Source organism: Oenanthe melanoleuca, chromosome 13, assembly GCF_029582105.1.
Source record: "Oenanthe melanoleuca isolate GR-GAL-2019-014 chromosome 13, OMel1.0, whole genome shotgun sequence".
Classification (NCBI taxonomy): domain Eukaryota; kingdom Metazoa; phylum Chordata; class Aves; order Passeriformes; family Muscicapidae; genus Oenanthe; species Oenanthe melanoleuca.
In genome coordinates, this window is record NC_079347.1 from 10,815,696 (window position 1) to 10,840,365 (window position 24,670).

At 42.1% G+C, this 24,670-nt stretch overlaps 2 protein-coding genes and 1 long non-coding RNA gene across 3 annotated transcripts; 2 read left to right on the forward strand and 1 right to left on the reverse strand.

Moving 5' to 3' along the window:
• Positions 1-558: 558 nt before the first annotated feature.
• Positions 559-12,367, forward strand: LOC130258888 (uncharacterized). Its single transcript, XR_008841554.1, has 4 exons — positions 559-3,173; positions 8,663-9,847; positions 10,215-10,338; positions 10,706-12,367. It is a non-coding gene; the product is annotated as an uncharacterized LOC130258888 (long non-coding RNA).
• Positions 3,192-8,677, reverse strand: LOC130258887 (neuropeptide Y receptor type 6-like). Its single transcript, XM_056502623.1, has 3 exons — positions 8,605-8,677; positions 6,638-6,714; positions 3,192-5,699 (listed from the first exon to the last, which is right to left on the reverse strand). Exon 3 carries the CDS (start codon positions 5,679-5,681, stop codon positions 4,563-4,565), a length of 1,119 nt encoding a protein of 372 aa, XP_056358598.1. The 5' UTR covers positions 5,682-5,699; positions 6,638-6,714; positions 8,605-8,677; the 3' UTR covers positions 3,192-4,562.
• A 5,713-nt stretch (positions 12,368-18,080) lies between the features above and the next one.
• HNRNPA0 (heterogeneous nuclear ribonucleoprotein A0) lies at positions 18,081-20,300 on the forward strand. Its single transcript, XM_056502201.1, has one exon. It carries the CDS (start codon positions 18,425-18,427, stop codon positions 19,352-19,354), a length of 930 nt encoding a protein of 309 aa, XP_056358176.1. The 5' UTR covers positions 18,081-18,424; the 3' UTR covers positions 19,355-20,300.
• The last annotated feature ends 4,370 nt before the right edge of the window (positions 20,301-24,670 follow it).

The following is a 24,670-nucleotide window of genomic DNA, read 5'->3' on the forward strand; positions in this document are numbered from 1 at the left end:
TTGCTACAGATTCACTCTCATTTTTAAATTGCTTTTCTATGTCTACTTTTGTCTATTTTTCTGTCCCTGTTTTCATTTTTTTTTTCTTCCTCTGCCCTAGCTTTTAAAATTTTTCTTTCTGTCTCCTTTTATTGAACTGGCTATTCCTATTATTTAGTTTTTTTTTTCTTGCTTGTCACATACCTTTTTAATTTTTCTTGTGTCTTTTGTCTTTTTTTTTTCTCTACTCTCATCCTGATGCTTTAAAGGGTCACCTTATCACACTGCTATGTCTGGAGCATACTTTGTGCCCTTCTGGGTTTGTCAGGACATCTCTGGAGGTCACCTCTTCTCCTCCTCTCTTCCTTCTCATTTTTCTCCACTGGGTCAGCAGCTCCCTGACACATCTGAAGTCTGGTCAGATCCTTCCTTTGTGCCCTTGAGCCATGCTCTGTTTGCTCCATGGCCATCCCCTTGACCTGCAGCAGGCTCTCCATCTCTCTTGGACCTTTGGATCCTTCTTTGGACCTTTTGGTGATTCTTGGTGTTCTGGTGCCCTGTTTGAAAGAGAAGGGTCCTACCCCAGTTACAGACAGTACAATTCACCAGCTGGGCAGGGTGATGGTTTTACACAGGGTAATGTTTATTTGTCAGTCAAGGGGAGAAATCAAAGTCTTTAAATCACACACAGCACTGGCACTGCTTTTCTCCACAGACAAGATTACAATCAATAATCAACTGAGCTCTTGGCTCAATGGAATAATTTCCACAGTGGATGCCAGTTCCCAAGTATCTAACCTTAGTTACAGGTGCTTAAAGTGAAACCAATCAACCATAAAATACACAGACATGTAAGGACATAGTTCATTTACAAGGATGTCTATAAATATATTGGTCTAGTCTGCATGACCAAACCACTCAAACAAAGTTCTTAGACAGTTTTTATTTATTAAAAACTAAGACTTTTTACACTGGAATAGCATTTGGGAGTTCAGGCTCCCCCTCTAGCTTTCTGTAGTTAATTCCATGGTGCTGCTCCCCTGAGGAAGCTCACAATCCTCCAGCTGGTTGCATCAGGTAACAACTTGCTGCTGAGAAAGGCTGTTAGTATTTTTTCTACTTGGCTCTACCAGTGAAACAAGGGAAAATAGTCATCAGCATTACCCAAGACAGGGCAACATTTGCCAGTTTAACTTGAGCAATCTTTAAGTATTAGGTACTGCAGTTACATTTACCACTGTCACACACCATGTTGGAGTCCATAATATTTCTGCTTTAAAAACAAGTCATTACTCTTTGTTCCTTTTCCTGTCACAGACAATTGGCTCCTACTGACTTGGCTGGAAGTTCAGTATCAGGATGCACAGGAAGCCAGTGGATGTAGTGAGAGAATGTGCAGTGCTGAGGGTGATGTCTCCGAGACAGCGAGGGTCCTCTGCTCCACTAACAGTGATTGTGACAAGTGCAGCATCAAGGAGAGACACTTGATGGCTGAATGCTCAGAACAGAAATGGAGCATCCATCAACACTTGAGTCAAATGAAAGTGTGAGAAAGAAATGAGAAGGAGAAATCAAGGCACAAGCATTATTGTTCACTTTTGATTCTGAAGCAGTGTCATTGCTCAGAGAGCTCCCACCTGCTAATGAAGAACCCTCTTATACCAGGATTTTCAGACTGGAAGGAAAGATTGAGTGCTTAACTCTGATCAGGATCTCAGGAATAGACAATTGGTATTACAAAAAGTGATAGCAATCTTCTTTTTTTTGCCTGTCTAATGCATACTGCCCAAGCACTTCTATGGAGAGACAGTAGAGAGACCATCCATCAGCATCACATAATGTGAACCAGATTCATTTCATGGCTGTTTAGAAACCACTTGGGACATGATGTTAAAACCACCTCTGCTGTAAAAGTAAGCTTGTTGATGGGATGGGATGGGATGGGATGGGATGGGATGGGATGGGATGGGATGGGATGGGATGGGATGGGATGGGATGGGAGCCACTTAGGCCAATTTCACACATGGGAATCTAAGCTGGGCCTGATTCAAACATTAAATACTCTCTGAGACATTTGTCAATGAGAGTAATCTGAACTGCTGTGCTAATATTAATAAATTAGAGTAAATTTAGAATGTCATGTGCATGTAAAATGCTTTAACCACGGGCCCAGAAGCTGTAAAGAGTGTACTTAAATTTGAGGAAGATGATGATAGAGATTTGTGTTCCTAACCCAGGGAAATACAGTTGATAGCCCAGACTCTAGCAGGTGTGACACCAGCATCTGTTAAAATGCTGTTCAGGGAATGACCACCTGACAGGAGTAGATGGTTTTCAATACAGGTACTGGGATCCCCAAGAAAAGTGAAGTTCCTGGATCAGATTTGCTCCCAGTCAAGCCAGGTGCAATGAAGACAGCGAGTCACTTTGTTACCCAGGAGTGTCAGTGGTGAGAGAAGCAGCTCCATCCCCTCCCCTTCACCAAAGCACAGGCAGCCCCTCTGAATGCATGGCCCCAGTGTCATTGACTGCAAGTTACTGCTTTTAACTTGATTCAATGCCTGTTGTGCTGAACCAACAGATGATGTGCATCAGCAATGAAGGCAGGCCAGTGACCTGGGTTGAAGTTCACAGCAATAGTTAATACTGAGATACTCTCAACAGTCTGATCATTGGCCTTTAGCAGGTATTTATCTGTCTCCTGGTTTCTTTTCTATGATGCACAAGGCAAGTGTCTAAGTTAAGGTTTGTGTAATCGATTCCAAATACATGATATTTGATTTAATTAGGAAAAAATCCCTAAATCACGCCAAAGCTAATCCATACCTATCATTCAGACTCTTGATTACCATGTCACTATTCTGCCATTCTTGCTCTTGTGATGGGGCTGCCCTTACAACTTCTAAGGGCTCAGACATGAAGAGGTTTCACTGAGGTCTTTAATCTCATTGTGGTTCAGGGGCACTTACACAACCTGAGTACCTCAGGAGCTGGTGAGGCTCTTGTGACAGAGCTCCTCTGATCAGCAGAGTGGTGCAGACAGTCTGAACTAATGCTGGAACAAGAGAACTGTGCCCAAACCCTTTAGGAACTGGATGGCTATGGAAAGTGATTTTCCCTCTCCTGAACCCTTTAGGAACTGGATGGCTATGGAAAGTGATTTTCCCTCTCCAAGAGAACTTTATAGCCTTAAGGTGAGTTTCACCACAGCTGAGTCATCAAGGAGCTCATTGTAATTTGAATGTGAATTCTTTTTGCTTAAGTGGGGCATTAATAAATTACTGAAGTTAGAGAATAGTTGACAAGGAACCTTAAGTAAAAGTGTTAGAACAGGGGGTTTTGAAACCCATAAGAAAAAAAAAAAAAGATGGAGCTTTTGCAGTGCAAGTAATTAATTATATTTAATTTGAACAAGAGGAAGTATGGTGAGTTTTTGGACTAAAGATTTCTAAGTACTGTATTTAAACAACTCAATATTAATGGACTATTTATGTTGTCACTATATGATGGATGAAGAAGTTTGGCTATTTTTTTATGGCCTCACCGGAAAGTGGTTTTTAAAATGCTTTTTTGCACTGTGTTACAAAAGAAACTATTTCCAAACATAGAAACTGTGTTTCTGTGAACAGAAACTACCACATCTGCTCAAGTGTGCCCTCTTGCTAGCTCAGAAATGTGGGGGAAAATATTGCTGAAATTAAGATGCAAACCTAATTTTCTACTCGAAGAGAAATCTGAGTAAGTAGTTAAAACTAAATTTACTCTGAATTCATGGGGTTTTTTTTGATAACAGATTCTAAAAGGTCTGTTGTAAGGAGCAGTGATGATGGTAAGAGAGAAAGCAATGATCTTTACTGGTGGTTTGGAGAATGCAATGCTTTTAGGAGAAATGCTAAATATATATTTCATCTTGAACAACATTATTCTGAGTGAAACTTGCAGTACATCAAATGGGTTCTGTTTTAGTGTTCATAAAGAGAAATGAAGTCCAGCTCTAGCCTTTTCCCTTGTTAAAATACAATTTCTGGGCTGAACTGGTACTAAGCCAAAGCAAACTGCATGAGGGGGCTGAAAGAAAGGTGGTGGAGCCTTAGGATAACTTCAAGGGCCTTCCTTACAGTGTGAACTGCCTCTAAAGTGCAGATTAACCAGGGAGGGTATTGATGTAGGGCTGGAAAATAAAAATTCCAGAAAAGTGTGTGAAAGGCTTCAGAAGTTAGGAATACCACAGTGTTCAGGGTTTACCTGGAGGAAGGCAGGTCTTTAGGAAAGACAGCCCCATCAGTGGCTGAAATGGAAACATTTTTATTGGCATTAAGGTGCATGCCAGTGGCTTGAAAACTGTGGATGATAATACTGTTTATAATTTATTATTCTTGATCTTTAGAACTGTTGGAAGTGGTTTATCAGCATTAATACTATAATAAAGTACCTGTTAAGAGTGTGCCTACAGGACCATAATCCTGGTTTTGCTAAACTAAATGGCAGAATTCCTCTGAACTTGGTGGTATCATGACCAAGAGCTGCAGAAAAAGTCAATCTGCAATAAGATATAGAATTTTGGAAACTGTAGTTAGATTATTTTATATATCCACATGGGGATTATTTAACTTCAGAGACCCCTTAGATGCATCTGTTTGCAGGTTTGAAAGTGCAATATTTTCATATTCCTCTTGTGATGCTGAGCATCTGCAGTGGTGAGCTAATACTATCAAATCCTTCTGAAAGTTCCTGTTCAGAAATCCATAAAAGATGGGATTGATGCATGTTGAGATCATGGCCACAAGGTGGCAGATTGTAAATGCCAGGTTATGATTACAGCTCATTAGTGCCTCGTAGTTCCAGTCAAAAACCACATTGAATATATTGAGAGGCAACCAGCAAGCTGCAAATGTCACAACAATTGATACCAGCATCATATTGATCCTTTTGTTTTCACTCAGCCTGTTCTCATTCTCTCTCATCCTGTCTATTTTACCTCGTCTCCTTCGAAGACATACAAATATCCTGAGATAGCAGATAAAAATAAACCCCAGTGGGAAGCAGTACTGGAAAACCAGAAGGCTAGTGGTGAAAATCAGTCTCTCTGTAAGAGATGGCCATGCTTCGATGCAAGCAACTTTGTTCTTGTAAAAATCACTGTAGAAAGACAGATGTTTGAAGGGTTCATCTGTTATTTGGTGGAATACTAAAAAAGGAGAGGATATGATGAGGGAAAGCCCCCAGATTAAAAGAATTCCCCAATAAGCATGTGAAATATTAGGCTTCCAGCCACGTGGGTTCACAATTAACTGGTATCTCTCAATAGCAATGAGTACAAGTGAGAAAATGGAGACTGTGACAGATAGGCTTTGTATGAAAGAGCCTATTTTACACATTGCTTCTCCAAATATCCAGTGGTCCATTAAGGTATATGCAACTGTGACAGGAATGCACATGATACAGATCAAGACATCTGATACAGAGAGGTTGGCAATCAAAATGTTGGTGACATTTTGAGCTTCTTTCCTTCTCTTTATTATAATAATTAAGCAAAGATTTCCAACAAGCCCCACTAGTGTAACCAATGTGTAAGCTGTAATAAGCAAGAATTCTGCAAGGGAGGAAAGTTGGCATGTATCAAAGTTCAGAAACTGAGAAAGGCTAATGTTAGAGATCGTTTGATTCAGGATCTCACTGGGATGCTGAACAGCTTTATCCATCCTGAAGCATCTTCCAACCTATGGACAAAACCTTGTATTATTTACTTTGCATGGAGATTTTCAAAGCAGTCCTTAAAGTTTTGAGCAAATCTAACATGATTAATTACAGTACTGGATAAGCACATGGTTATTAGTGGGTTTATGTATCTCTGTGGAAGGAGGTTGATGTCACCTTTCTGAGGTTCTGCACTGGCAGTGCTACAGATCTATAACTGATGCACAAGAAAAAGCTGTGATAGCAGCTCTGACTAAACTTGTATGAACACTTTCATACAAATCCTCTTCTAACAGTTGTGGATAAAGTTTGCCTTTCAGAATAAAGTGCTCTAAGATCGGTCTCTGCTGAAGGTTTAAGAAGGTTTAATGGATTCCAGTGAGGATAATCTGTTGCTTTTGTATTACCAGGAAAGAAGAATTGGGTCCTGCCATCACTCTGTTAGCTTAGACATCACACTTAGATTTTCTTTAGAACTACAAAGCAATGTGAGTTAATACACTCAATCCTCCTGAATTAATCAAAATTGTGTGCTTGAGCTCAAATGGCATTCAAAACCTCTATGAATGATATCTTAAAGGAAGTTTCCTGCTCTACTGATGCATTGAAGATAGTATATCCTTTTTCCTAAATCTAACCTGAGAAAAATGTAAACAAAATTATGCTCACATTGTAGACAATTATTCCTTTTTCAGCTCTAACTTGAACAAGAGTCAAGCAAAAAAATCTGACATTAGCACAATTCTGTGGTTTTGAAACTAATATTAATGATGGGTTTAAATCTATCATTGAGTGCAAAAGTTAATCTTAATTTAAAGGTTTACCAACTTTCTGGCCAGAAAGAGGTTATTTCCTACCTGGGAAAGGAAAAGTTAAGTATTTAGAGTTATTTTTAAATTTAAGAATGGGTAATGGATATATGTTCTAAACATATATCTTTCAAAACTCAACTTTTACTCACCTTAATTCCCCTGTGAAATTATTGGAAAACTAGCTGGAAGGAGACCATTCTTCACCCCTAGTAATAACATTGAGAACCTGTGGAGAAAGGAGAATGAAGAAGCAGTGGGAAGTTAGAGGATACACAAAAAGAAAAAGGACTAGGTGGATGTTTTATTATTACTAGAAATAATCTTCTTATGTGTAGATTTGTCAGCCCTTTCACAGAAATGATTGCCATTATTTAATCACTAAGGATTAAAAAAAAGTTTGGCTGCCTGTACAAAATTAAACACTAAATCCAGGGTTAAACTGTAATTATTATTCCATAGTTGTTTTCTCACAGACACTCAAAGAATATTCCAGCCAGAATTATATCCTGGACTGCTTTATCCTGATACTTTTGTTTGACATAAGTTTGGGTGCTTCAAATTAGGATTCCAAAAAATCTCCAAAAAACATCATGCTCACCTTTATAGTTTCTACTACCACTCTCATTCTGAAAAGGGTCTAAAACACCCTTTTCATTCAGCATACTCATATTGGAGTGGGAAGTGGCCATAGATATATGTGACTCATTTATGTCCCAAAAAATGACCTAAATTGTGGTCAGGGCTAGCATTAAGCCCTGTAGTCTCCCTAAAGAATGTACCTGGCTTAGTTAAAGCTATATTGGGGAATGTCCTGGAAAACTCTACAATTCTGCTGCAACAACTCCTTCAGGCCCCCTGTTTCCTGGAATGCACTGCCACCCACCTCTCCCTGCAGCAGCCCTGACTGCCTGGCTGCATTTGTCACACCCAAGGATGCACGTGTGGAAGGACAGAGGCACTAAAGGGTGGATTTACCAACAGTGGCAGTTGTTGCCCCAGTGAGATTTACTGCCAGTTCAGAAATGTGGAGCTCTAAGGTCTGTCTGCTTTCCCCCAAGGGTGATCTTTCTCTGAAGTCCTGTGGTGTCCACCTGGCTGGCACAGATCTGATACCTTCAAAGACAAACTCTGCTCTTCCCTGCTTTTTATGTGAGCAGGAGAAGCTGTGGGGATTCAAAAGGCCATGAGACTGAGCCAAGTTTGCAATATTTTATGCACTATTTACTAAGCTTGCTTATTTCTCCATGGATGCACAACACAGTTTGATAGAAAATTCTGAATGTCCTCTCCCCAAGAATCCAGGATGGTATTATTTTCTGCTTGGGAAAAGTCCCTGTACTGACATAACTGGTTCACTTGCTACATGAGTTATAGGCACACTCTTCATCTACACTGTCCTTTTCTCAGGAAAATGTGTCATTTCTTTCTACTCTTTGGTTTGTGCTGGGAGTTAAAGAGTGCAGTCTTTATTACACACCATTCTGCGAGGCAATTTAAATATTTCCTTGGCAATAAAACAATTGCACCTGAATTGGTAAACATCTGGAGTATTCACAGCAGTAAAAAACCAAGTTACTCCAGTATTTACTGCAGCATGTTGAACTATACTGGCATTTTTTAATCTAATCCATAAATGCTATTGGAATCAGCATCCGTGGATGGCAATTACAGCTGGTATCAGAACTGAAGTGTTTAACAAAAATAACCAATTACTTCAACCCCTAATCCATGCATTTGGGAAAAGATTCTCTACCATAGTAAGAGTTTAACACTGTAAGTTATTATAAACCCCTTAGTCCTGTTTCATTCTTCTATCTGCAGAAACATTACTGAAACATAAACAAAAGAAAGGTCTAAAATAAAATGAGTTTTAGAAAGGCTTTATTTCCTAAGTATTTTCATACCTATGCTAAAGACGAACAGTCCCATCCTTCAAGTTGCCCAGTAAATGTTTCAATTACAAACATTGTTTATTAAGTTCCTAAGTATTGCAAAGATAAAACATGGAGGAAAAATTACATTCAATTTTAAATACAGGTTCTAGAGAATAAAACAATGCTTTAAAAGATATTTCAGCAACTTTTGTCATAGTTTTATAGATTTTCTGACTTCTTACCTTATGAAAGATTCAAATCATTTCCACACTGCCTTTAACAATTTTCCTTTTTTTTCAGAGCCAGCAAACACATCTTCTTTCTGTATAAAAGAATCCAGAGCAAAGCCACATCTCCTGAAACTCTCCTTTCTTCTCCGTCTGAAACAAACCACAGATCCCCAATTTCCAACAGAACTCAATCTGCAGGCTGTAGGAAGGCTGCTGAGGAATAAAACAAGCTCTGGAATCCAAGAAGAGGCAAACAGCAGTGAGCAGGGAGGAGGAAGGACCAGTAGTCATGGGGATGGATTTTCCTCCACTGTGCTGCTTCCCTCCACCCCATCAAACACCTTATCATGCAATTTCATTTTCAATTATTTAATCTGTTCTGTAGTTCAAATGTTTTCCCTCTGCAGGATTTCATACATAAACATCTGCAGATGGCATATTGCTTTCTTAACTGATACAGCAATACAATAAGCTGCTTGCAAAGAGCATGCACATCCTATTAAGTTATCATTTGCTTTATTGCAATTAAGATAATCAGATTTTCATTATAAATTGATATTTTAGCTTATACTCTTCAGATAAAAACAATATTCCTGAAAAGCAAAGCATGGCACAGTGCACTAGCACACAGCGAAAAGGGGCTTAATTTTTATTACTGTTTTTTCAGTAAGAATCCAAACCTTTTGTAGTCACATGTTTATAAAAATAAGCATTCAGCTTTTTCATTAAATATTTAGACTGAAAATTTATGGAGTGGGAAAATAACTGTTTTTCTCAGGACCTGCAATCTGGTAAGTCACTGTATAAACTCTTGCATTTTTACCTGGGTCCATTTAACTTACAATATCTCAATCTGACTTTTTTAAGATAATTATTTTCAGAAAGCAGTAGGATTTTTGGGATGAGCAATACAGATGCTGTATTGCTGAAGTGCAATTCAGAACTAATTATCTAAAAATATTGCTGGTTATTGTACTATAGTATTTGAATAAAATAGGTGGAGAGAGGCTTTGTGATCAGCCAGATGAACATCCTGGTCTCATATATTTGAGTCTATACATGATGTGCTTGCCCAGACTGTTTTTTAACCATCTGTGGCAATCTTAGATAAGGTATTCAAGTGCCTAATTGACTGCTAGAAAGACAGCCCTAACACCTCCCCATAAAACTTCCTTCTCTTTAGTTTAACCCAGCTCTTGTTATTCTAGGTGTGGGAATTCTGATATTTTAACCAAAAAAGCTGCAATCAAGCAATGTGAGTATACTTTTCTAAAGCATTTCTATAACTTGCTGGGTTTAATTACATCAAAATTATTATAAAAACAACGCTTTGACAACGTACTTTAGAAATTCTGCTTCTGGTTGCACGGTAACCCCAGGAAGTTAATCAGGACCTGAACATTCAATGTGATAGATAAGCATCAGAATAAGCCATAAAAATGCATTATCTATTTATGAAGCAAGTAAGTCAATAAAATTAAAAGATGTTCTGATTCTATTTATAAATTTCATAGGCCATTTTGCTTATTTACACATGCCTCTGTTTCTAATATAATTCTGTATGCAGTCCTTCATTTGTGGAAAAATTGGAGTCTTTAACATGTGATCCATTGGTTTTACAGTTGTATCAACCTGCTGCCTCCTGTGGGTTTAATTGTGTTGTCACCTGTTGAGAATTAGATGACATGCAGCATCAAAGGCTTGTGGGTGTAGCTGCTCCTGGTGTGTTTAATCCTGATGTCAAAGGTATGTATGCTAAGTGGGACCCAAGGCTCTGGAGGAGGGATCACAGTGTGTTTTTTCAGCCAAATGCTGGAGTCTCTGTTTGCAAAAAAGGTTTGGACAGCAGAATTGTATTTGCTTTTTATCAATGCTCTTGTCATTTCTAAATTGCTCAGTATTAAGTGATGGGTGAAGTACCATCATAGGTTTTAAAACTTAAAGTTTGTAATAACTTGTGTAGCATTGGCAGCAACTGTAAAAAATAACATTTAATCCTTTGAGTTCACCTTTTGCTCTGGCATTTGCATGATTCCTTGGCCAGCAGGAATCTTTGCTGATGGTTGATTGCTCTAAACTTTTGCTTAGTTGTTTCTCTTATGTAACTGTACAGCAGTCCTTGTTTCTGCCTGTTGCAACCTCGTTCTTCAGAAAGCAAGATTTAGTAGAGATGTACATGTACAATTTCTCAGCTTCCCTCATGAAGGAATTCTTTAACAGCAGATTGGCCAAGAGGTGGTTCAGAGACCTGTAACATCTCTGCAGGGTCATGGAATCCCAGACTGCAAGGGACCTTAAAGATCATCCAGTTACAATGTGCAGGGATATCCCCCACCAGATAAGGCTGTTACAAGATCCTTCCAACCTGGAACACTTCATGGGGCAGCCACAGCTTCTCTGGCTGATTTCTTCCAATGACTCACCACCCCCATGGTCAAGAATTTCATCTCAAATCCACCTGACTTTGCACTGTCACTACAAAGCCATTCCCTCTTGTCCTGTCATTCCATGCCCTTGTCCAAGCCCCTCTCCAGTTTTCACCATCCCCACCATCCTGCTGGTCACGCTGCTCCTGATGCAGCCCAGGACAAGGGGGGGATTCTGGGCTGCAAACACACATTGCCAGGTCATGTTGAACTTCTTGTCAACCAACACCCTCAAATCTCTCTCCTGGATTACTGCATCCTAATATATACTGCTCTTTATAGCTCTTCAAAGAGGCTTAGAAAATAAACAAGAATAATTGGAAATCTCATATGTTAGTGCTGGATGTGCTGGTTAATGCCATAAAAGTAAGATAATATGCTGTGATGGAGGAAAAACACACTCCTTTCACATTTTCCTGTTCTGTGGAGAGATCAACACCCTAGTAAGGGATTCTTAGTAAATAGCTCCTAATGTGACCAAACAAGCAACAGCACTGGGTCTTCTTCTCCATGGATGTACATGTGTAAGTTCAAGCACTGCTCCATGACTCAGAGGTTTTCTCCTAATTGGAAATAATTGTAAAAAAAAAATTTATGTGCACTACCGGGAGTTCAGGTTTCACTCCATTCACTGCATAGCTCTAAAGGACACCTTTGCAATATCCTTGATGCCTTATCTCAATTTTGATTCTCAATTAGCTCATGACTAGAATGAAAATCAACTGTTTAAAATCTGATATAACTATAAACGAGTTACTTATAATAACATATTAATTTTTAAAATTGTGTCATGCCATGAACTGTTGGCTAATTTTTGGATCTTATTCAGTTGGCATAGAGCTGAGATGGAGATGAATATTCTCCCTGGCTGGAAGGTTAGCATCTTAATTTTTTGGGTCAGCCAAGTTACTTTTCTCACTGGAAAAGAGATAAGATATGTCAGTAATTGTAATAGGAGTGTGACTGCATAAATTCATATTTTATAATAGATTCCACTTTCCAAACCCTGATTCAATTCTTTGTAGCTTTCTAGAACTTCTCCAACTTATTTTTACTAAAAGTCGTCTTTGCCAAAAAATGAATTATTTCTATAGCTCACAGATTTGGGGGGAATATGACAATTTGTATCTCTACGGTTTTTTTTCCTATTCTAGAGTCTTTTTATAACACTGTGAGCACCAAACCCTGCTGTTCTCATGGCATGACATCTTTCAGTGTCCTAACTGTTAATTAAGAAATACTTAAATAATCAAAAGGTTTTCAAAAGGTTTTTCCCATTAATCTCAATCTGTTGCAATTTTCCACCACGTTTCAAATTGTAACAAGTGTTTTGATTTTCTGGATTAAAAATATGAATTCTAGATTGCTATTTTCTGTCTAGAAAGTCTCACTTCACACCACCTCATTTTAAAATTTTTTGAATAGCATGGATGTCTTTCAGCTAATTTCAGGCAGGTACTTACTGAGCTTCACAGCACAGCTCTTCCTGCTGTGTTCAAACAAAGCTTAACATCAGTCATGCAAAAGCACCACAAACCCACTCCACAGAGGTTCTGTGGAATGAGAAAGAGTTGGAGTCTAGGAATAGCTAAGGGGGAAAAAAAAGCAAGTAGATTTTTATTTAATTGGAAAATCATAATGAAAAATTCACAGGTGAAAAAGATCAGAATGTGGCTGAGACTGTTGCTGGCTCCAGGTCTTCTTTTGGCAAAACTTAGGATCCTGGTCTAATTCAGAGTAAGATACAGTGAAAATTCTCCCCTCTCACATCTGTCACAGCATTGCTACATTCTTTGATCCTTTACAAGAATCTTGACTTTTGAGACTGTATTTTGCTGCCTTACTTTCATTCCATCACTTCAAATTATGGCCTGCTTTTCTATAGAATTTTAGGAAAGAGAAGAAAGGAAATAATGAATTATTAAAGAAGAGTGAAAAGATGAAAGAGGAAAAAAGAAATTGAACTTCAGAGGGAAGAGGAGGGAGGGCAGGGTTTAAGGAAAAATGGTAACTTAAGTCCAAAGAAAAGGATGCAAATTCAATTCTCTGATGACTTTCCACTTCACCCTTCACAAAGGTGTGTTTCTTTCTTCTGCAAACTCCCCTTAAAAAGGGCTCTGGGAAGAATTTGTTTCGTAGATAAACTTTGATACTACTTACTGAAGAAATAGTACCTGTGGGTTATTCTGTTACCTTTTTATCTGTAGGTTATCTTATTTTGCATTAAGCAAATACAAGAGAGGGGTAATTTTTTATTCTCCTGTAAATTTACACAAGATAGAGATTTTTATCCTGAGGAGTGTCATGTTCAGACTGTAGGGAGGTAAAAGTCTATCTAGTTGCCTTTCAGTATTTCTTTATCTTTTTCAACAAAAAAACTCTCTCCTGATCAGTACTAATTCATGAAAGTCTCCAAAGTAAGATCATAGGTTTAATGCTTATGCAGATGAAAGTGCAAACAGCAGAGTGAAAGAGAAACTTTTGCCAAAAAGCGAAGAGCTCTCTCAAGAACAGCTGTACCTTTCAGAAGTTTTTGCAGCCATAACTAAAGCAAGACGCCAGCCTGGGAATGCTCGTGGTGCTGCTGTATTTTTACACAAACTGCCTCCCTATGAATGGCACAATTACACTCTGCCTGAGGTGTTGGGTAGAAGTGAGCCTTCCAAAATTCTAATGATATCTCATTGAAATGATGAAAACAAAAACCTTTGCCTCTCTGTGTGTGCCTCAGATTGATGTGGGAAACTATGGTTGAATCCCTTGTACTCCCAACTGCTCCCACCCATGCTCAGAAAAATCTGGGTGGAATGTGTGTAGCTAAGGTAAAACTATTACAGTCTTCAATGTGAATGCAGAACTAATTCAGCAAACAGTCTCATGAAGGAATCATCCTGTAGCTTCAAAATGTTTTCTGTCTGCTGAAAAGTCAAACTAAGCCTAAGTGTAAAGCATTGCACTATACAAAAAACCCCCCAAACCTAAACTCATTAAAAATTCAAGTGATACACCTAATTTGCTCAAAAAAAAGAATCAATGCCTGTCAGATGTGGAAGCCACAGATGTAACTAGATTAAAGAGATTGAAACTAGTCAAAAAGATATGACTTTGTGTTTGTATGAGGGTTTAGATAAAATATTTATAACCTATGAACTACTTCTGACTTCATAGTGTTTTTCTATTGCCTTCATGCTCTTCTACAAAACTTCATTATTCCTTTTCCATCTTGGCAGTTTGGACCCATTAAATTGCATAACAAAGTTATGTTTCTTGAATGATAAAAATTGATTAAAAATGCCTTAATAATTTATTTTGCATCAGCTTTTACTAAGAATATATGGTAACACAGGAAGTTGTGTTGGGAAGGGACTGCTCAGATGTCTCTGGTTTTCAATCTCTTAAGCAGCAATGCCCTCCTGTGGGCTCTAGGCAGTATGATTTCTTCTGATTAACTAGAAAGGTGTATGCATGAAAACGATTTGGTTTTCCTTTTTCCTAAAATGCTAATTAAAATTAATGCCCCATTAAGACATTTAATCTAATTGGTATGATTTGGCCAATGCTTCTGGTTTGAGAAATACATTTCCTTTAGGTAATGCCACAGGTGGAGCTTTTATCTGAAAAAAACATCTAAATTCAGAAACTTCAGTTGCTGATTTTTTTTATTCTATAGACTGCTATCAGAATTGAAAAAATATGCTGCAACTGCCTTGTCAGAAAGTGAAAAGCAAGTATTTCTTTTGCATGACGCTTTCCTAAGAATTTTTATATCCATAGGATGGTATTATGCATTTACAGCAAAAAGCAGTTTAAAAATTCTGTGGGGAAGCTGGAGTGTTTCTGATTTACATCTCACACACAGTGACTCATTCTTGGGCTCTGCACTCACACTGTGGCAGCACCTGTGTGTCCTGTAGCTTGAGGTTTTGAAAAGCACATTTCAGGGGCACAGAAAGGCACCTGCTGCCTCGGAATGTGTAACAGGTGATTTGCTGCACAGCCTGGGGTGCTGGGTGCCTCAGCAGGCACGAGCCAAACAGGAATTGGAGAGGCCCAGCTGGAGCAGCCTGGGAGGAATGAAGGTCTGTGGGACCTGCAGGAGAAGCTGATGTTCAGTTGTCTGGGAAACCTGCATCCCAGAGCCTGCTGGGATGTGCCAGTGGATGTGTGCAGTGCTCTCAGCCCTGCCAGGGCAGGGACTGAACAGGGTTTTGAGTGAGGGTGTGAACAACACGAGGTCACTTCCACAGCTGGGAAGGGCAGGTGCATGGAAGGACAGGACACCAGGCCAAGTGCAGTTTGGCCTTTGTGCGTTTTCAGAGGAGACATTTCCACCTGTGAGACGTGTCTTAAAGGCGATGTCCTTTCATTAATCAACCAGTCAAAAGTGTAACTGAAGAGGAAGGATTTGGGCTACACTTGAATTGAGTCAGCAGCTGATTTTTCCTACTGATTTACTCACATCTTAAAGACCCTCATCTCTTCCTCCTGATGCAAGCTGTGACTTTTTTCTTTGATCTGTTCCTTGGCCTGCTTGTCTGTCTTGTTTCAGGGACAGAAAGTGTGCTGTAAACAAGTTTTGTTTTCTTTGTTATCTGTTGAGGCTATAATTACCTCCTCTTAATTTTTCACCCTTTTTGCTCTAAATTACTATAGGTCCACAAAACTCTCATGGATTATTTTCTACGTGACAAAACTCATCTTGTGAAGAGCCATACAGCTCTTGCAATAACTAGTAGGGAAAATATAGTTTTGTATTTCCTGTAATTTATGTGCAGCTTGCAGGTAAGATTTTTATTCAATGCAGTAGAATATTTTTGTCAAGTCCACAAATATTTCAGAGGCATTATGTGTTATTCTCTTTTCTTAAATTAGATAAAATGATGATGTCAATTCATGCATTGAGACAAATCGATCTAAACCTGTGACAACTTTCCTTGTGATTGTCAAACACAGGCATTTAATAGGTTATTCTTACTATAGACTTGGCTATAACAAAAAAAAAAATCCAATCTGAATAAAATCAGATTACTGTGTTGCAAATATCAATGTTACTGATTAATGATAATCATAGCCTGCAAGATAAAAGCGTGTTCAGCCTCTCTGGATTTCCTCTGGGCTGTGGTTAACCAACCTTCCAGCACAGCCAGTGTTCCTCTTGTGTCTGTGTCTCTAAGGGAGCTTTTCCAATTAATCCTTATCAGGAGGATGTTGCAGTTCTGCTTTGTCCCTCCTGCCAGCACCAGCAGGTCACGCAAAAAATGTTTCAGAGAGCTGAGGCAGCTGAAAGCCAAGTCCTTTATCACGATAAAACTATTTATGGCTGTCTCAGTTCTCTTACATGGGTCGTTGAGTGTTTGCAGAAGCACCAAGGCTGGCACGTGGGAAAAGACAGGATCAGTTCAGGAAACTGCGGAGCTACATCCTGACAGTGCCTAATGCAAAACAGCAGCCGTTCTTAGCTCCTGCATAATTTTAAACATAAACTCCATTGGCTGTAAGATCAAAACAGGAAAAAAAAAAATCTTTCTAATGAAAAATTCTCTTAAGTTGAAAGTAATGCTGCAGTCTTCATGAAGGCAATGTTGAATGTACTATAAAAGTAAGAGAAAACAAAGGAAAATTCTCTCACTATTCATCATTCCACAGGACTTGCACACTCTTGAACAGCTCTAATTATTTCTCTGAGAAAATACCTCCTTTTCAGAGCCAAGGAGAGATTTAAGGGTGAGTAGGCTGTGATAAATTTGGAAAGAGGACTGGGAAGCAGGGGAGGAAATGGTACAGGAGCAGTTAGTGAGAAAGAATCACAGAATATTTTAAGCTGGAAAAGCCCTTCAAGATCATCGACTCTGACCCTTCCTTCAGCACTGCCAAAGCCACTACAGAACCGTGACCCCAAGTGCTACATCTGCACTGGATTTTAAATCCCTCCAGAGATGTGAGTCCACCACTGCCCTGGGCAGCTTGTGCCAGGGCTAGACAGTGTTTTCTGTGAATTCTCCCCTGATATCCAACCTCAACCTTCTCTGGCACACCTTGAGGCTGCTCCTGTCCCCCTGTCCCTGTTCCCTGGAGCAGATCCCGACCCCCTGGCTGTCCCCTTCTGTCAGGGAGCTGTGCAGAGCCACAAGGCCCCTGGAGCCTCCTCAGCCCCGGACTCTCCTCACCAGCCCCTGCCCCAGCCCCGCTGCAGCCGCTGGGAGCTCAGACCGGGCGCCTGGGAGCCCAGGGGAGAGGAGGCACAAATGAGGCACAGACATCGCTGGCAGGGAGCAGACAGAAAGAGGGCAGAGCGGAGGGTTAAACCCCGAGGAGGGGAGTCGGGAGCGGGCTGTGAACAGCGAGCGGGGATGGGCCCCGGCCGGGCTGTATCCAAAGGCGCAGTGCCAGGCTCCGCTTCACCGCGACAACATGCGGCAGCGGCAGAAACAGATGCACGGGAAGTTTCACCCGAACTGCTTTACAGTGTAGTGACGGGTACGGACGGGGTGTGCAGTCTCCCTCCCCGGGGACATCCCAGAACGGCGTGGACGCGATCCTGCGCCATGCGCTCTGTGCTGGAGCGCGGAGGTTGGGCCAGCAGCTCGCCGGGGGTGCTGAGGCGCTCTGAGGGAGACCCGAGCCCCTCTCGCGGGAGCGCGGCTCCGCCATAGGGGCGCGCGCAGGGGGCGCCCAACGGTCCCCGCGGTTCAAACGCTCCCGCGCGCCCCGCCCCCCGCGCGCTGCCGCGCCCCCCGCGGGGCGGGGCCAACGGGAACGGAGCGCGCGCCGGGCCGAAGTCGGCGTCCCATTGGCTGCCGGCAGCGGGCCCGGCGCATCGGCGCAGCGTGCCCCGCCCCTCCGGCCGGCGCGCGCGGAACGCGTCCCGCGTCTCTATTGGCTGATCTCCGCGTCCGTCAGCGGCGAACCCCGGGACTTTTGCCGAGGTCGCCCCCTTTCATTGATTGCTGCACACGTCCATCGCGGCTGAAGCCACGCCCCCTCAAGGTGAGTGGCGGGCGGCGCCAGCGCCCCGCTCTCATTGGCTGCGGAGGCTCGGGGGGCGGGCCCTGGGGGCGGGGCTCCCGGCGGCCCCTTTGTGTGGGCACCAGTCGCCGGCCGCGCTCCCGAGAAGCTGCTGCCGCCATTTTGTGCGCGCCTGTGTTCGCCCCCACCCCCGCCCGCCTTTCCGGGGGAGCGGCGGCACCGGGGACGCCCCGACTGTGCTGCCGGTCAGGTGAGGCGGAGCGGAGGCGCCGGGCCGCGCCGAGCGAGCCACCGCCGGCGGCCGCCGCAGCCGTGAGGTCCCGTTGCTCGCAGGGGGAAGAAGCGGCAAGACGGAGCAGGGGGGGAAAAAACCTCCGGAGCTGCCCCCGAACAGGAGGAGGAGTCTCGGCGCCAGGCCCAGGCGCGGCACCGGCGGCAGCATGGAGAACTCGCAGCTATGTAAGCTGTTCATCGGCGGGCTGAACGTGCAGACTACGGAGGCCGGGCTGCGGGAGCACTTCGCGGCCTACGGCACCCTCACCGACTGCGTGGTCGTGCTCAACCCGCAGACCAAGCGCTCCCGATGCTTCGGCTTCGTCACCTACTCGGCGGTGGAGGAGGCGGACGCCGCCATGGCCGCGTCCCCCCACGCGGTGGACGGGAACGCGGTGGAGCTGAAGCGGGCCGTGTCCCGGGAGGACTCGGCCAAGCCCGGCGCTCACGCGAAGGTGAAGAAGCTCTTCGTGGGCGGCCTCAAAGGGGACGTGGGCGAAGGGGACCTGGTGCAGCACTTCAGCCAGTTCGGCCCCGTGGAGAAGGCCGAGATCATCGCCGACAAACAGAGCGGGAAAAAGCGCGGCTTCGGTTTCGTCTACTTCCAGAACCACGACGCCGCCGATAAGGCGGCCGTGGTCAAGTTCCACCCGATCCAGGGCCACCGAGTGGAGGTCAAGAAGGCCGTGCCCAAGGAGGACATCCAGGCGGGCGGGGGAGGCGGCGGCTCTTCCAGGCCCTCCCGGGGAGGCAGAGGAGGAAGGGGCCGGGGCGGCGGCGGCTCCGGCAACCGGGATCACAACGGGCTTTCCAAAGGAGGCGGCGGCTACAACAGCTACGGCGGCTACGGCGGGGGAGGAGGCGGCGGGTACGGCTCCTATGGCAGCGGTTCCTACGGAGGCGGCGGAGGGGGAGGCGGCGACTACGGCAACGGGTACGGCGGGTTCGGCAGCTACAGCCAGCACCAGTCCTCCTACGGCCCCATGAAGAGCGGCGGAGGAGGTGGAGGAGGGGGCGGCAACTGGGGGGGCCGCAGTAACAGTGGACCGTACAGAGGAGGCTATGGTGGGGGAGGCTACGGGGGCGGCTCTTTCTGAGCTGCAGCGCCCATACCTATTGAGGGGGGGCGTGCAGAGCCCTCCCTTCGATACGGGGCAGCTTCTAAATGGTTTCTCCCCTCATTCGCCGAAGGGCAGCTCCTTTTAAATGCCTCCCTGCTGTGGGAGCGGCTCCTAAATGCCCCCTGAGGGTCGCCTCTGCTGCCTGTGCCACTTCTTTCTCTCTGAAGATGGACTGGGCCCCACATACACATATTTTGTGTTACAGTCATTGATGGACTCTATTTTTTTATTATTACTTGGACCTTGGTCGTTTTTATACTAGCAACGAAAAATGTCTTGTTTTAATTTGTTTTTTGGGGGGTTGCGGGGTGGGAAGTGTCTTGCTGATCTGGAGTAAAAACTGGGGAGGGTTGGGGGGAAGTTCCTTTGTTGTAAGGACTCGATGCCTGGATACTACGTTTTTTTCTACAAAAGCTACTTGGATCCCATGACTGACTTTTAACATTTCTGTAAAGGAGGAAAAAAATGGTTTTTACGTTTTTTATTTTTTAAATAAATCATTGTGTTCATTGACCTTTACATGTCTAATTTTTTTTCCTAGGATCAATTCCGTGCGGTTTTAAGGCTTTTCTAGGTTTGAAGCAAGTGTTCCTCTGCTTTAAAATCTCTGTGTACTCAGAGTAGTAAATATTTTGTTGCCAGTATGGGTCCTAACTGACTTTTTTGCTAGTGGCTTTCAAACACTCGACAGAGAGATTTTTTGAAGTACTAATCCGTGGATGTGGTCTGTTTTTTAAATACTTGTTCTCACTTTGGCAGTTTGTGTACATCCACCATCTTGTACTAGGCAGTTTGGCGTGCTGACATGGTTGGTCAATTTTTTCTATAAAACTTTTCCATCAACGTATGTACTGTGTAGTTTTGAAGAAATAGTTTGTGTTACGCATGTGCTTCATTCATATAAAATGTTCAGAATTTCTTATTGCTTAGTTTTCAAGTCCTTGGTTTGTCTGTGTGTGATTCCTTCCAGGAAAGGGTCGACATTTATCCCTTCTATTAAAGGCATACTTGTTTTCCTAGCCCTGGGTTAACAGATTTCACTCGGAACTATTGTCCTTCCTTAAAGTTCCCCGAGAGCTCTCACAGCTCCATCTGCTGTCAGCATGGCAGCCCCGTGCTGTGGGCTCCCTTAAAGCAGGAGTAAAACTGGCTTGCTAACAATTGTACCAGACTTTGGGAAGTTGTTTTACGCCTCTAGATGACTGGTGTAGAATGCAGTGACGTCTACATGTGAATCAAGATGGGATCCCTGACTGCTGATTGGGTGGGGGGGAAAGGAATGGATTTGCGATACCTGCCTCAGCACGTAATTTAAAAAATAATAATTGCAGTTGCCCATATTTCAGAAAGTGGTGATCAAAACTGTGGGCAAAGAGCTCTGAGAAGTGAGCCAGCAAATGTACCAGTAACATAGGTGCCAGTTGTAAAGCAAAGATATCTGTGTAGTCTACTTGATAAAAAAATGTATATTTGTAGCCCTTTCACACAATAGAATTAAAGTTTGTTGTTTATTAAAACGCATAATGTTTTAGGGGAAAACTGCCTTCCTGCATAGAAATATAGAATAGCAACGTTTATGGGTTTATGGATATCAAATAAAAGATTTGAATTCCTTATATGCTTGAGTGAGAGTATATATGATGTGGGGCATGCATTTAAAAAGTACAAAGTTATTTTGACTTCAGGTTTCTAAGCTCTTAGAATGCTGATGTTTCATGGGACTGCATCATAAAAGCTGCTTTTTGCTTTCCTCCAGATATGCAAGATATTAGGCATGTAATTCCTGCTGATTCCAGTGAAAGGTTAAATGTGTAGGGCTTGGTGCTTCTGGGCTGAAGGACTTCACATGAGGTTTCAAGGTATTGTTACTATTTGTTATCAATCTAACTTGATTTAAATTGAAATGAGCTTTGTTGCTATTAGAAGTGAAACTGCATCACCTTAATTGCCTTTGTGATCTTGAACCTCTTGGTATCATCAGGGTTTAAACTAAGAGCTGAGTTTCCTCCTGATTGTGGTCATTACAGCTCTTATGGGGAGACTATAGATAGGTTCCAAATAACTCACTATTTGCAATTATGTTGTAATTTTTCTATCTTAAAAGTCTGTTAGTCACTGTTGTGCACCAGCACCTCTTATACATTGTTCTCAGTGAAGTGTCAGAGTTTGACTTTAAAACACTGCAAGTGCCAATTCTTGTCTGCACAGCTTCAGGTGGTTTTATTTCACTCACTGGGCTTGAAGTCTTTTCCTTTTGCATACCTTTGCATTTCACAACCATGTTGGACAGTTATCCTTGAACTTCATTTGAAGCACAGTTTTCCTGTTTTTAGCTGAAATGAGCAGCAGAATTCTAGGTCATGTGTTAGTTTGGGGGTATGATTTAGTCCTTTGCAGTGGTGAGTTGCCTTAACTTTATTAAGGAAATTGCAGAGAAATGGTTAAATTCACTTTTGTGATGTGTTTTGTCATTTGATTTAGGAAGTTAAAGGTTTGTGCACCAACTACAGCTTCATGGTGTTTCCATGTTATGTGCTGTGACAGAATATGTTGATACTAGAAACAAGTAGGTTTTTAAAAAAGTGACTTTGTGTGTGATATCTGACAATTTGGGAACTGTTATGCTGAAATGTGCTGTTACCTGTGTGCAATAGTCCTTGTAGGACTAATGTCTGCTAGAACAAAGAGCTGATCCCAAAAATTGCACATGGGTTAGGGAGTAGACTGTCTAGTGTTGCCCTCAAAAGATTGTCATCTGTTTAACCATGTTTTCTGGTGGCTTGAGTAGGTGGCACCTGCTCTGCTCTGCCCCCTGGTTTCTTGGGAGCAAGAGCTTGTGACCCTGCAGGTGACATTGGAGAGGGTCCTTTAAGCACAGGTGGGGAAGGGGTAGCAATGCCAGGGTGTACCATGCAATATAGAAAAGTGCAGATCTGTATTTGGTGGCATTAAAGACAGTGACTTCAAGACTCTTGGAATATAAACCTGTTTCTAGTACAGTTCATAGTAATAGAAGATTTGTTGATAAAGCTTTGCTTATGTGTTTGGAAGTATTTAATGATTTTTCTGAGCCCTGGGTGGATTTTTCTACATAGCGGTGCATAGGAAGAACTTAGCTGAAATAAGGTGTATAGCTGGCATGTAAATAAGTTTGTGACTTCACAGTTGCTTTAGGAAGCTCATGAAGATAGAAATAAAGTAACTTTACTAACTTTACTTTGCTATTCTTCGGTTTGTAGTTGAGTTCTGAATTTCCTATGTCTGAAATTATCTCAGTAAGTTAATGGCCTTCTGTTCAGGACCAAATGCTCAATTGTGTTGACATCATGAAAAATAGAAAATAAGAGCAATTAGTTTGCTTTCAGTATTTAATAAAGTAAAAATGTGGTAGTTCTCCTAGAACACAGATGTTGTATTTTTGTAATCTGCATGACCAAAATGGAATTCCCAAACCAACTTTTCAGACTACAGTGTCACTGAACTCAGTGTGTTATGATGTACATACAATTTTTAATAGTAATGGGTGTTATAGTAATGGCCTACTCTAAAATATAATTTGTTCCTGTAAATTTTATTTGGCTAATAAAACTGGCCTAACTTACACTTTTACAATACTGACTGCTACTGCACTAAAAGGAAACATGCTAAACACCTGTAAATGTAGTGCAGTGATACTTGTCACACGTCTGTGGAAGTACCTCCCACGTTTAATTTTAACATCAGGTGCTGAGAAGGTGGTTTAGAACATGGTAACAGCTCAGACAGCTTCGATGGCAGTAAATCTCTGTGGGTCACTGATAGTGTGAGACACTTGCAAAGTTAGAAGCTGTGTCTTGTCCTGCAGGCTGTTGTAGTGTAACTTGGGTGGACAATCTTTACTCTCCAGAACTGGGCAAGCTTTTGGGTTTGTGTTGAATGTTGCAACAGCTGCAGTCCAGGCTCCAGTACTGCCTCTGGCAGTCCCCTCCTGCTCCCAGGAGCTCAGCCCTGTAGGGAGATGAGGGTGTGCACAGCTGGGTGCTGACAGGAGGTGTGCCTGAACTCTACCAGATACTTTGCACATACTTAACAGGACTTAACGACCTGTGAAGGAGAAATACTTAAAATGGCTAAAAATGTAAAGTTCTCAAATGCTTTAGGTGTCCTCCCCCCAACCTGCAACTGACCTCCCTGTAAAGCAAATTTTGCTTTCATTTAACATTGGAAGGTCTAATTGGATGGTGTAAGTCAGAAAACTGGTTTATTATCCTGCTCTGTCAGCTGATACTGCTGTCCCAGCATGGCGTTGCCACTGCCAAAAAGGGTCTGAGCCTGTGTGATGCTAAGGACCTCAACCTCCTACTCAATATGAAAAGAGCAGCTTCCTTTCTCTGCATACCTCAGAATGTTTATTCTAAAATGAAAAAGCTTGTCTTTAATTATTGTATTGTTATCCCTAAAAAATAGCCTGAAGGACATACCTCTGATGTGCACACAGTGAACAAAACATGGTGTGTTTTGTGAGAACGGGGTTTTGCTCCTCTAGTCTGTGAGAGGGTTGGGTTTCTGACAGGCAACCTTTAGATTAGGATTGTTTGACCTGTTGTAGCTACTATTAGTGTTTATCATGTTATCAACAGTTTGTACCACATTTATGTCATTTACATTGTTACAGACCTTTCACTTTCTGAGCTGTTTGGAAGAAGGCATTTTCAGTGGTTTTTCAAACTCTGTATGTACCTTTGATTAATACTAGGCAATTAAAAGTTTAACACCCAATTTTCAGTCTTTCACACTAGCCAGAGGCATAGTTTACAAAACAACGGGTTATTTAACATGTTTTGCATAACTGATTCTGTGATCTGGTATATGTGTCCCTTAAAGATAAGTTTTCTGCCTTTTATTTTTGTATTTCTTATTGAATAAAACAGTTGTATCCCTGCTTCACTTGAAAATGTATTTCACAATGCAAGCATACCACAAGGAGTTTTGAGCTAGCCTGAACAAGCATTATTTGCTTTTGTGGATGGGCAGTTTTTAGGTTTCCTGTTGAAGCATTACTGCTCTGTTATTTCTGGTATGTGCATTTATGTGCACAAACAGATGTTACCTCTACTTCCACTCACCTTTAATGAGTATTTACTTGTGCTGTAATGTAAGCATTACTATTGATGAGTATCAGATGTGTATTTCTCATTACAAGATGAAAGTCTTCCTGCTATGTATATTTTCCTGGGAATTTTGTATTATTTATCTGTATCCTAGGACTTGCAAAGGAGCTGATGGAATTGGGTGTTTTTCTTGTTGCTGTTC

Coding starts and splice junctions, on each gene's coding strand:
- LOC130258887 (XM_056502623.1), bottom strand. CDS start 5,681: ATGGATAAAGCTGTTCAGCATCCCAGTGAGATCCTGAATCAAACGATC.
- HNRNPA0 (XM_056502201.1), top strand. CDS start 18,425: ATGGAGAACTCGCAGCTATGTAAGCTGTTCATCGGCGGGCTGAACGTG.